Consider the following 12,967-nt stretch of genomic DNA (forward strand, 5'->3'; position numbering starts at 1 on the left):
GCTCTCTGAGCTCCCCTGAGATGCTTAGCTGGCAGGCCCTGGGAGACCCTCTGGTTCCCTCTCTCGTTTTACACATGAGCGCGTGGGGGCCAGGAGTGGGGGACTTGCCTGGGGTCCCAGGTGGGTCAGATTGCTTTCTTGTCCTGCCCCCCCAACACCCCCAACCCCGCATGCCTCAGCATGGTGCCCCCGGGGCTGGGAGAAGCCCACAGCCCTTCCAAGTCTCTGGGAACTTCAGGGCACAAGTGGTGAGGGGGCGGGGGGTGCTGGCGCAGGCGGCTCTTGGTGCTAGGGCCGGCAGTGTCCGTCTGCAGCCGCGCCCCTACCCATGGTTTCTGTGTTCTGTGCCCTCTCTCTCGGCAGGTACATCCGCACCATGTACCTGGGGATCCAGAGCCAGCGGCGGAAGGAACACCAGCGACGCTTCTACTGGGCTATGATGTACGAATATGCAGACGTCAACATGCTGCGCCTCCTCGAGACCTTCCTGGAGAGCGCCCCCCAACTGGTGCTACAGCTCTGCATAATGATCCAGAAGAACAGCGCCGAGACGCTGCCCTGTGAGTGCCCCGCCGCGCCACCGCCGCGGCCGACCCGCCCTCCACCTGGGACCGCTCAGTGCCGCACACTCCCTTGGTGTCGCCCGCCCCGGCCCTGGGTCCTCAGGACGCCCAGGCCTCACTGTGTGCAGGAGTGTGCGAGCCCCCTCAGCCTCCCTGAGACCACTTGGTTCATTGGCGCACAGCAGAGCCAGGGTCTCAAGGCGGGCTGGGGTAGCAGAGCCAGCCAGGCCCCAGCAGAGCAGAGGGCCCTGGGTCTCCCAGTCGGGGGCAATGGCGCTTTTCTTCGGTGCTGGCCTGAGCTGGGGTGTTTGCACAACGTGAACGGGGAGCCACAGCTCAGAGAGCACGTGTGGCAGAGGTGGAATCATGCTGGGTCGCACCGTGCTTGCAAATGTTTGCACTGTGATGCTCTTGCTTCAGATCCAGCTTTTGTAGGAGCTCAGGTGGAAGCCCTGTTTGTAAGAGGGGCTGCAGGAGCTCTGCTCCAGTTAGACGAGGGAAGGGTCCAGAGCCCGACGCACCTGCCCACTAGCCTCCCGAACCCCTGTAGCCCGAGATGGTCTCCAAGGAGCCTCCGAAGCCTCCAGAGCACAGTTCAGACCTCACCAGTTCCTACAGCAGCAGCAGGTTTCTAAGGCACCACCTGGCTGCCCGAGAAGCTCTTGCAACGTTAAGCCACGCTGGTCACAGCCTAGTCTCAGCCCAGGGAACTGACGCCAGACCAGCCTGCAAGAGCTGTGGTCACGCCTCAGAGCATAGGTCAGGGGGACTGAGTTCCTGCAGGGGAGAGAGTGTCGAGGAGGAGGAGGGGCTGGAAATGGCGACACACGGGGGAGACAGGAGGTTTAGTCTGGGGAAGACTGATATGTGAATCCCGACATTTGAAGGGATGTCATGGGGAGGAAGAATTGTCCCAAAGGGTGGAGATCATGATTGATTCTGGAGCAACTCAGCAGGTGGGAGACCTTCCTGCAGCAGTGGAAGGTTGTCTTGGGAGGTGGTGAGTTGTCATCATCGGGAGTGTCCAAGCAGGGAAGTTGCTGAAGGGACTCAGCCCAGGGGTTCCTGACTTTGGAGGGCTGGTGTGAGCATGTAGGGTCTGGGGAGCCAGACAGCTGGGGACAAGGGGTCTGCTGTAGCTCTCCCTGGCCAGCAGTAGCTCTCCCCAGCCAGTGGTGCCTCCTGGCCCCTGCTTCTTGCCTCTGGGCCCCATAGGTCCCCCTGTGGTCTGGCAAAGGCAGACAAGCTCCTGGCCTTTCATTCAACATCTTTGCCTCCTTACTCTTCCCAAACTGGCTGGGCCTCTGCAAAAGCCAATTAAAGAACACTGAGCTTTTGGGGCTGGTGCACTAGATCATGGCATCCAGTGGGGGGGGACCTGGTTCTGCACCTGACCTTACTGCAGCAGACTCGGTGTCCTGGGGGATCTCAGCTGTCAGGTGAAGCCTCCTGTGCCATCTTCTGAGCCAGGACGGCCCTGGCTGGAAGCTCAAAGTGGCAAAGGAGCCAGAGAGTACTGGCTAAGGTCCTGCTGACCTTCACAGAGGCAAGGGAGGGGACTGTGGGGACCTCGGACTAGACACAGTGGAAGCCAGGCCTGCACTGAGCTGATGACCCAAGCCTCCAGTTCCACCGTTCAACAAGTCTCCTGGAGCATGAGCTGCATGTGGGAGACATCACAGCCTCTGTCCCCCGGGCACCCACAGAAGCAGGAGGCACATGGGGATCTTCAGCAGGCAGCAGGGTGGCGCTGGCTGGCATTGGCTCTCAGGCATCTGCAGTCCTGTCAGGAAGAGGCCCCACGCAGCCCAGGGGTCCAGCTGCTCGCAGCCATGCCCCCCTGCCACAGTACCAGCCACTGGGGCCTGGGAGGAGAGCTGGGAGGAGGTAACCAGGCGTAGCTCAGCCAGGCATCCCAGCTAAGCAGGAAACCACACGCGGAAGGCAGGGCTGACGGCCCATCTGGTCCTCCGTCCTGATAGGACACACTCACATGCGCATCCACACCCTCACATTGGCATCGGGAAGAACTTGGGAACATGGGGGAACTTCACGGATGCCCTGTCTTTAGGATGCCCCTGAAACCAGACTCCCTGCTTGGGCAAGGACCTGGTGTGACTGGCTGCCCATGGCTGTGCGCCCAGGAGTCCCCACCTCACAGGACCTCAGAGAAAAGTCACCATGTGAGCTGTGAACTGTGAGCGGCAGTCCAGACAGCAACATTTGTTCTCAGCACCAAGAGAATCACTCCGTGATTGATTCTGGAGCAACAGCCATGTCACAGGGATGTCAGTGGGATGCACATTCTCTTGAGAAAGTGAGACCTCACCCGGGGGAGTGGCCCCTGGTGCGGGATGAGGTGCCCTGTGACAGGGATGTGTCTCTACCTACCCTCAGACCCCTGGGCAGCTGCTCCCTAGCCCAGGGCAGCCATGCTCTGTCAGATTTGCTAGCACTGGGGAGGGGCACCTGTCTCTCCCACGTGCGTCCTCCTTTTTTGCAAAACCGAAACCAACCCTGCTGTTGTCCAAGACTCTGTCTTCACATGTTTATGCTGCTATAACAAAGTACATGAAACTGGATGTAAAGAACAGGATGCATTTTCTCATAGTTCTGGAGGCTGGGAAGTCTAAGGTCAAGTCTCCCCAAGCTCAGCTGTCTGCTGTGGGTGGCATGGTCTGTGTGTCCTCACAGGTGGAAGCCTGAACAAAAGCTGAGCACTGCATGGCACCCCTTCCATGGGCCCTTAACCTTTCATGAGGGAGGAGACTTCCCAGCCTAACCACCTCTTAAAGGCCCACCTCTGAATGCTGTGACATTGGCAACACCTGAATTTTGGAGGGGACACGTTAAACCACAGAAGACTATCATGTGAACTGCCTTTGCTGTTTCAATTTGAAACCTTCCCTCTCTGTACCACCAGGGCTGCCAAGTTAGTCCTCCCCTCATCTTTTCCTCTTCCAGCCTTTGGCCAGATCCCAACTCCACAAGTAAGCAGGGTAGGTGGCAGGGTGATGCATGGGGCCAGCTCCCGAGAGTGTGTTTGAAGTCCAGGGACCTGGTCACCACTTATACCCTGTTGTGATCTTGGACCTTCACCTTTTCAAGACTCCCTTTCCTCTTCAGCATGCTGGGAGAGGTAATGACAGTACCTAATTCTTAGAAAGATGCAATGATGTCATGTCTGTGAGATCACTTGGTAAACTGTCAGTCTCCACGGGCACCTGAGGGGTTCTGTTCATCATTTCCAGGGCCAGGGTGACTGGCATGGGCAAGGTCCTGGCCTTCTGGGTCATCCTGTCCAGCTTTCTTGATGTGCTGGCTCTTTTCTATAACAGTTTCTCAGGCTGTAAACTTAGTGGGCTGGGTGTGAAGTCCCCAGAGAGCAAAGCCAATGGGAATTCCCAAGGGGCAGTGGGTGTTGCTTCCCCAGTGTCCTGCTCACATGGGGCCTGCTGGAGCCAGGTCCATGAGGCAGGGGTGCTCAGGCGTGCTGCTGAGAGAAGGCACCTTGCGAAGGGATCTGGGAGTGATAGGGGTCGAGCCATGCTGGGGCTTTCACCTCAGGGAAACTTCTCCTGGCTTCTTCTCCCACACACCCCTGTTTTGCACTAGAAGCTCTGAGGTTGGGTGAGCATTTCTCCAAGTTTGTTGGAAGTGTGGATGGGAGTTTCTTGGAGTAGGCTTATGGGGTTGAATACATCTGGGAACTGCTGGTCTAAGCAAAGGTCAGTGGCAATCTTTGCCATTGGGTTGTGAATCCCCAAGCCAAGGACGGGACCTACAGCATTCGCTGGGTTTATGGGATAGAAGGACACTGGTCTGGTCATCACTGGGCATGGACTGCCCTTGATGGGGTTGGCATTTTCCTCTTCCTTAATTTCTAGGATGCCCTGCATCCCTGAACCATTGTGTTCTGCTCAGAGATGACTTCCTCCTCCTCCTCCTCAAGAAAAGCTGCAGGAAATGGACATTGCAGCAGGGGTGGGGGAGCTTGTGAGCTTGGAAGGAACTGTTGGTGACATGGACCTCATAGCTGCATGAGTGCTTGGAGAGCACCACATGGAAGACAGGGCGACTCCTGCTGCTACATGACAGCTGTTGGACCTGGGGCGAGTTCCTGGGCCTCTCTGTTCCTCAGCTTTCTCATTTCTAAAATGAGGATAAAGTAGTACCTGTCACAGAGGGTTGTCCTGAGCACTAAACTATGTGACACATGTCAAGTGCCTCATACGGTGTCTGGATATTGTGGACTCCAGGCTTTACTGGTGAGACTGTGGCTCACTGACCTTGCTCTGGTGGGCCTTGCGATGACGCCTGTCCTTTTACTCAGGTGATGCTTTTAGATGGTTGGAGAGATACCTCCACTGTCACTTTAACAGGTGCATTTTCTGTTGCCTGGCCCAATGCCCACCTTTTCCACTACTGCCGTCTCTCTCCCCTCCAGTCCTCACCAACCGCTGGGCTAACAGTGCAATATCCAGCCTGCGGGACGGATTTGTTTCCATTTCCCCCGTAAATACAGACTTAAGTGAAGTAATAGTAATAATAATAATAATAATATGCCATACAGATATTGTGTTAGAGCCATCTGGACATTTCAGCAGGGTTTTCCTTAAATCCAGTGTCTTGAGAGTTTAAACAAAGATGACCAGGGAACACGTGATTCTGACATGTCACACTTATGCAGGGGGTGGGTCTCGGGTCTGCTGAGGCCTTGATGGTTCTGGGTAAGACGTGGTCTGGAAGGCAGTCTGGAGCAGCGGGAAAAGTCAGATAGGGCCGCGTGCATGTTCCATCTCCACGTGCCCTCACTTTTTGGTGCAGGGAGAGTCGTTTCCTCACTGGGTTTCTGAGTCTGTAAAGTGGAAGCGAGAACTGTTTTGGGGCTGTTGTGCAGGTCCGGTACACGTTCACTTACAAAGCACATGCCTGGTGTGTTGTGGGCACTTGATACAGTCTCCCATTCAACAAAGAGGTGTTAAGTCGGGCGCTGGGCTGCGTGCTGAATAGTGTGGCCCATGCCCTCGTACATCTTCCGTTCTCTCTGGAGGCAGCAGAAAAAGAGCGAGGCAGACAATGCACTGAGGTAAGTGCTTTGGGACAAACAAAAGGTACCGAGACCTCACTGGGGGCAGAGGAGGGGGAGCCCACTTTAGGCGGGGGTCAGAGGAAGCCTGTCCAGAGAGCTGCCGTTAGTCTGAGAATAAACGATGAGGAGGAACCAACTATGGGAAGAGCAGAAACGCCTTCCAGGCAGTGGGGGTAGCACATGCAATGGCCCTGGGGTAGGAATGCCCGGCTTGCTCCAGAAAGCCAAAAGATCCAGCACAGCTGGAGCTCAGTGGTGAGGGGGAGGGAGAGGAAAGAGAAGGCAGGGGCCCAATCAGGAAGGGCCTGGGGGTCCCACGAGCTTCGGTTTTTATACTCAGTGCAGTGAGAAAGACCACACAGGACAATTAGATGGTCTGATTTGCTTTTAAAGAAGTAAGAGTTGACCTAGGAACACCCTCTAGAGGCTGCTATAGAGGCCCAGGTGTGAGATTATGGGGATCAAGAGTGTCTGGGAAATGAAGCCGTGGACAGAGTGGAGGTCTGCTCTGGACAGTGAACCAACAAGACGCAGTGGGGCTGCTGTGGGCAGTAGTAGAAGGAGGGTGGTGGTTTCTAGCCACGTGTGCTGGCAGAGAGGAGGATCGATGGGGGTGGGTGGATCAAGAGTTGGCAGATCTGTTGTCTTTCCTGACTTCTGGGGTTTTCTGATGGTTCCGCGTGGACACGGGCAGGGGTAGCAGCTGGGAATGGCTACATCCACATGGTGCCTGAGTCTGCCCTTTTCCGTTAGGCCCACACCGAGGAGCTGTCCTGCTTCTGGGGCTCTGGTGACACTCTTCCCCGTCATCACAGCACCGTTCATCACGCACCTGCCATGAGCCAGATGCATTGGGAACGGGTTGACAAAGACACCGACCCTTCAGGAGGCTATGGTCTGGTGCTCTACATTTTAAATGTTGGAACAGAGGCACATACGGGGCATGGAGGAGGGAGCAACTAATTGCTTCTGGGTGTCACAGAGCAGGTGACATTTGGTCTGGGTTTTGGTGGGTGAGCAGGAGCTCTCCCAAAGGAGGAGGTTGGGAGGCTCAGCTGGGCAGTGGAGCTGCAGGTGTCAAGGGATGGAGGCCTGAGAGAGAATGGAGGGGTGGACAGAGAGTGGTCTGAGTCCTGAGACACAGGGTGCAAAGGAGGGAGTGTGGGAGACGGCAGTGGTGGTAATGGTGCTGATGCGCACAGTGCTAGTGAGGACTTTGGGGAGCTCGGCTGTGTGCCACAGACTAGTCTAAGGAGGTTTACATGGATCCAGTAACCCACCAGGGTCCCACAGAAGCCCTATGAAGTAGACACCTTTCATTATTCCCGTTTTACAGATGAAGAAACTGAGGTCCAGAGAGGTTAGGTACTATGTGCAAGGCCACAAGGCTTGTACGTGGTAGAGTGGGGATCTTTACCCAGGCAGTCGGCTCCAGAGTTTGCCTATTGGTAAGCATGGCTGTGGTGAATCTTGAAGAGACAGAGTTGTGTGGGTTCTGTGGCACTGGTTGCTGGTGTGGGGATGGAGTAGATGTGACATGCGCTGTGGCCAAGCTGGGTGTGGATGTGGACCCCTTGGCCGCAGCTGCCATCTTGCTGCCTGGTTCAGAAGACGAAGCTTCTGTCCCTTGCCCTGGGGTCTCTGCCCAGGGCTTGGCATTCAGAAGAGGTTCTCAGTCTCCAGAGCATCTTGTCTGAGCCACCTCTTCCAAGTGCTCTGGGAGAACCTCGCTGGCCTGTTACAGAGTGAGGTTGCCCTGGCCAGGAGGTGAGGGAATGGGCCTGAGCCTGGACCACCCCCACCCGACTAGTGACAGAGACACACGTGAACTCACATCCACTTGCCTGGCTGCTCCTTGGGGACCGTTTCTATTCTGACCCTGGAGACTCAAAGCGCTTGTCCAGACACAAAGATGACAGGATCATCAGCTCTGGAGGAGCGGGAAGAGGGGGAACACAAGCCACCTACTGTCGTTTGGCCTCAAAAGCTCTGAAGACCCTGAGGTTCTCTATTGATAACAAGATTCCAGCCTCTTGGAAGGCTGCCTGTCCACCTGCCTCCCGACACATAAAGTCATGGAATCTTTGAGCTGGAAGCAGAGATTTTAGAAATTATGCAGTTCAACACTTTTGGGTTTTTTTTTTTGTTTTTTTTTTGTTTTTTTGTCTTTTTCGTGACCGGTAAGGGGATCACAACCCTTGGTGTGTTGTCGCCCGCACCGCACTCAGCCAGTCAGCGCACCGGCCAGTCCTATATAGGATCCGAACCCGCAGGGGGGAGCGTCGCTACACTCCCAGCGCCGCACTCTCCAGAGTGCGCCATGGGGTCGGCCCTCATCACTTTTGTTTTATGCATGAGGAAGCTGAAGCCCAGAGAGACCCATGGACTTAGTCGTCCTGGGGGAGCCCCCAGTAAGAGAGAGGTTTGGTATTGAAACCCAGTGCCCCAATTTCCAACAGGGCACATAATCCTTCAGTCTTCTTGGAACCCTGTGGCCCTGAGGAACCAGGGACCCCCAAGAACCCCCAGAGAAAACCTTGGGCAACCTCAGATACCATCTGAGCCACTGTGTGCCCCCTCCACCCTCTAGCTCAGTTAGGGGGCAAGACTGGCAGTCTCTGGATGGGATCAGCTTGGGCTGGGCTGGAACTTGAAGTGGAGTCACTGCTGATCCCAGAACAGGGCTGGCTGGCATGGTGCAGGCCAGCCTGCACCGGGGCCATGCGTCGAGGACATGCTGCTTCCTAGAGCAAGTGGTTCTCTCGGGGGTGATTGGAAGCAGACTTGACTTGCTCTCCTACGGGATGCTCCACCGTGCAGCACTTTACAGGCTCTCCGGGGCCTCGTGAGTGCAGGTGGGGGAGCCGCACTCACAGAGGCCATCTGGCCCACACCCTGGGTTTAACACATGAGAAGCTGAAGCACAGAGAGGGCAGGAGGTGGCCCAAGGTCACACAGCAAGGAGGGCACCCAGCGGAGGCTGTTCTGCTTCTTGCTACCCTGGGCCTGCCGTTGGTTGGCAGCACAGCCCCTGAAGGGGTAGTCCAAATGCCACCATGCCGGGTAGTCCACCCCATGCCCACCCCCAGCCATCGATAACCCAGATGTCAGCACTAAATCTATGTCAAAACAAGCACCTGTACTAAGATGAGGGAGTGCAAGAAAGTTCTAACCCGGCATGTAAACACTGGCTTCCCTTTCCATGAACGCTGGTCTCTGAGGTGCAGTCAGGGTCCTTATTTCTGTCTCTTTCCTGCTAACCTTCCTGCGAGTTTCCTTCCTTCCTGGCGTCCCTTGCAGGCTCCTCCTGCATCAGAATCGCAGCAGTGACTTGTACTCGAGCCTCACACTGGCTTCCACTCCAGCAAGTGCTCTGACCGACAGCGTCGTGGACTCAGTCGCTTTCTCTGCCCCGTGAAGCTAACACGTCTGTGCCTTCCTCTCAGCTGTCCACCCCACGAGCACCTCTTCCCGTCCCTCGTGGGATGAGAAGTGTCCCGCAGGAAGCTTTGTCTCCCCATCCCTGTCCTGGCTCTGATCCTCGGTGGGGCACGGCCCAAGGGGCTGGCTCTCGGCTGTTGGACCAGTTGGGTCCAACAAAGAGAGACATCCATGTCCCTCCTTTTAGGAGACTTTTACTTCCTTATGTAAAGACTGCCTTCTTGTCTCTTTCCAGTTCTGCTCATATGGATATTCACGGTCACTCTGTCTAAGTCTAGGACGCGTGGGGTGATGACTTCATCCCTTAGGATCTTGGTTACCTGAGGGCGAAGGATCTGTGCTGTATGCCGGAGCCATGACTTTCTCACTCCGTTTCCTCATTAGTGAGAAGCAAAATTGGTTATTAAAACAACCAGTTCACTGGATCAAGCAACATCGGATAATGAATCACCGTGTTCAGAGTAACAGGCGTTTCCATGTCCCCCACCCTTCGGCAGAGCTTGGCCGCTGCCCGGTGGACCTGGCTGAGGAGACCTTTCCTCCGCTCACTGCATGCTCATCTTGGGGCTGGCCGCCTCCGAGAAATGCTCTGGGCTCTCAGACCAAGTTGCACATAGACCTGCCAGGATTTGATCTCAACCTCCCGGCAGCCGCGAGCAGATAAAGGAAAAGATTTGCAGTCCCGGCCGAGCCCCTCTCCCGGCTGCTGCGTCTCTACCCTCAACTGAACGGAGAGAGACACAGCAAGGCCGGACTGCCATCTCCTGCTGGAACACAGACGTGGCCTCTCCCGCTGCCCCAAGGATGGCCGTTCCCCAGCTCTCTGTTCCTTCTGTCCTTCTGAGGAGATGCCATCAGGAATCTTCCTTGCGTCTACCCACAGGGTCCCCGACCAGCCAACGCCAGCTCATAGTCCTGCCTCAGCTCCAAATGGCTTCTTGTTAAATATCACATGAGAACATTGCACAGTCAAACAGAATTTGCTAGGATTTAAGCCCTTTCCCTGCTTTAGTTGAGCTAGAATCTGTGTTCAGTTCTGAGGCCTTTGGCTGAAGTTGCCCCTAATGACTGGCGAGAGGAGGGCTCTTAAAGCAGCAGAAGAAAAAAAAAAAAAGGAAAGGCGAACTAATCTGATTTCATTACAGTTAATACAGATGAAATAGCAGTTGGAAGGCTGGAAAGGTTTATGCATGAACGCTGAAACAAAGAGAGACGGGGGGCTTCCTCAGCCAGCGTGGGGTGAGCGGGTACAACTTGACAGAGGAGTCTTGACCACCAGCAAGTTCAGAAGCCCGAGCAGTCCCTGCAATTGAACCATGTATGCACTTACTCAGTAACTAATTGATTAATTAATACCAACCACTATTGTGTGCCCCGTATGGTTCTACAAGCTGGGAACAGACACAGCAATAAACCAAACAGACAGAAGCCCCTGCCCTCATGGAGGTTATGTTCCCTGTTGCAAGAGACCGGCAATACACAAAGCAACTACTTTATTTTATATACTAGAAAATCATGAGCACAAAGGAGCATCAAGCTGGGGAGAGAGAGGAAGGGAAGCAGAGCTGTGTGCAGTTCTCAACAGGGAAGGGTTCATGGGGGCCGGGGGGGACCCTGCAGCCAGGCCTGCAGGAGGGAGGAACCAGGGTGGCAGATACCTGGGGAAAGTGTCCCAGGAAGGGGAGCAGCCAAGGGCAGAGGCCTTGACGGAACAGGGTGCAGCAGGGAGGTGGGGCTAGGAGCAGAGACAGGGGAGCAGAGATGTGGGGAGCAGAGACAGGCGAGCAGAGATGTGGGGAGCAGAGAAAGGGGAGCAGAGACAGGCGAGCAGAGATGTGGGGAGCAGAGAAAGGGGAGCAGAGACAGGCGAGCAGAGATGTGGGGAGCAAGATGTGGGGAGCAGAGACAGGCGAGCAGAGATGTGGGGAGCAGAGAAAGGGGAGCAGAGACAGGCGAGCAGAGACGTGGGAGCAGAGACAGGCGAGCAGAGACGTGGGAGCAGAGACAGGCGAGCAGAGATGTGGGGAGCAGAGAAAGGGGAGCAGAGACAGGCGAGCAGAGACGTGGGGAGCAGAGACAGGCGAGCAGAGACGTGGGAGCAGAGACAGGCGAGCAGAGACGTGGGAGCAGAGACAGGCGAGCAGAGATGTGGGGAGCAGAGATGTGGGGAGCAGAGACAGGCGAGCAGAGATGTGGGGAGCAGAGACGTGGGAGCAGAGACAGGCGAGCAGAGACGTGGGAGCAGAGACGTGAGGAGCAGAGACGTGGGAGCAGAGATGTGGGGAGCAGAGACGTGGGAGCAGAGACAGGCGAGCAGAGACGTGGGGAGCAGAGACGTGGGAGCAGAGACGTGGGAGCAGAGACGTGGGGAGCAGAGACGTGGGAGCAGAGACGGGAGAGCAGAGACGTGGGAGTAGAGACGTGGGAGCAGAGACGTGGGGAGCAGAGACATGGGGAGCAGAGACGGGAGAGCAGAGACGTGGGAGCAGAGACGGGAGAGCAGAGACGTGGGAGCAGAGACGTGGGAGCAGAGACGTGGGGAGCAGAGACGTGGGGAGCAGAGACGGGAGAGCAGAGACATGGGGAGCAGAGATGGGGAGTGGCCCTGAGCACAGGGGCTCCTCTGAGAGCTGCTGTCCTGTGAGTTCTTTCCTCTTGCTTTGCTGCATGGGAAGCCTCTGGGTTAAGGAGTGCCACGTCAGAGTCCACTGAGCTTGAATGCCGCGGGGGGCATGGGCCATTCTCTCATCTCGTCTTCCCTTGGCCTACACAGAGAAGACAGGAGGACTCCCAAAGCCCCTTTCAGCCCTGATGGCTGTGGCTGTAAGGGAGACGGAGTGGGGATATCCTAGCAAGAGTTGGGCAGTAGCAATTTTTCATTATTAGGCTAGACATTCCCACCAGAGACAATCAAGAATTCTAGGCCTTGTAGCAGAAACTTCCAGCTCCAGGAAAGACTGAAGTTAAATAATTTTCAAAAGAGCTTTTCCCTTCCTGAAGATTCCAAGGAAAGAAAGCCCAGGAGTTTCACAAATGTCTGTTACAGACCTCTCACTACCAGGGAGGCGGGTGGGATAGAAGAGACCCCCAGAGGACGCTGCCTGGGGTGTGCCCCCGTGAGCTGCACCATGCCTGGTGTGACCAGCAGGTCACCCTCTCCGAGCCCAGCTTTTCCATCGGTGAAGCTCACCCCGGGGAATAATTTAATTCTGGGCCCAATTCCAGGTGTTAGTTTGGTCAGGACAGCAAGAGGAGTTCAAGGGATGTGGAATTCGCTCCAGGACCAGACCGAGGCAAGGTTTGGGGCTGAAGCTGACCAGAGAAGAGCTGAGTCCTCCGTGGATGCCAGACCCGGAGCAAGCTCAAGAGCCTGTCAGCTCGTGAAATTGGTGACAACGCGGTCTCGGGCCAGCCACCTCCTGCTGGTGCTGGGGACCCATCCTTTCTGGCACCCCTCACCCTATACCAGTAATAACCAAGCATTTTGAGCCCTTCTCTGTTCATCCCCTTGGTAGCCACAACAGACTGTCACCTAGAAGAAAAGGTGCTGCCTCCTGTCAGTGCGCGCAGAGCTCCCAGGTGCAGACCGCACGGCCTGGCCTCGCACACCTGCTCTGCACCAGCAGCTGGATCTGCTTGGACCGTGCCCTTGGCCTCTCTGAGTCTTGGTGACCTTGTTTGTAAGCTGTGGCTCATCACTGCTATCTTGAGGGGTTTGGCGAGGAGCAAGCTCTAAATTTGCTCTTGGCTGGTGGTGGAAGTCTCCACCATCAAAGGCACGCACGGCTTCTGTCCTTGCCAAGGCTCTTAGTGACCAAGGTCATTTCACCCAGCAGGTTTGTCTCATCAGGGAACTCAGCACAGAGGACAC

At 55.9% G+C, this 12,967-nt stretch overlaps 1 protein-coding gene across 1 annotated transcript in view; it reads left to right on the forward strand.

Annotated features, from left to right (window-relative positions):
• Nucleotides 1-367: 367 nt before the first annotated feature.
• Nucleotides 368-12,967, forward strand: part of XKR6 (XK, Kell blood group complex subunit-related family, member 6) — a 28,372-nt gene continuing 15,772 nt past the window's right edge. The window contains exon 1 of the mRNA XM_008572037.1: nucleotides 368-560. Coding sequence (XP_008570259.1) covers nucleotides 377-560 — 184 coding nt within the window. The 5' untranslated portion in view covers nucleotides 368-376. The remainder of the gene's footprint in view (nucleotides 561-12,967) is intronic.

Source organism: Galeopterus variegatus, unplaced genomic scaffold, assembly GCF_000696425.1.
Source record: "Galeopterus variegatus unplaced genomic scaffold, G_variegatus-3.0.2 Scaffold748, whole genome shotgun sequence".
In the NCBI taxonomy this organism is placed as follows: domain Eukaryota; kingdom Metazoa; phylum Chordata; class Mammalia; order Dermoptera; family Cynocephalidae; genus Galeopterus; species Galeopterus variegatus.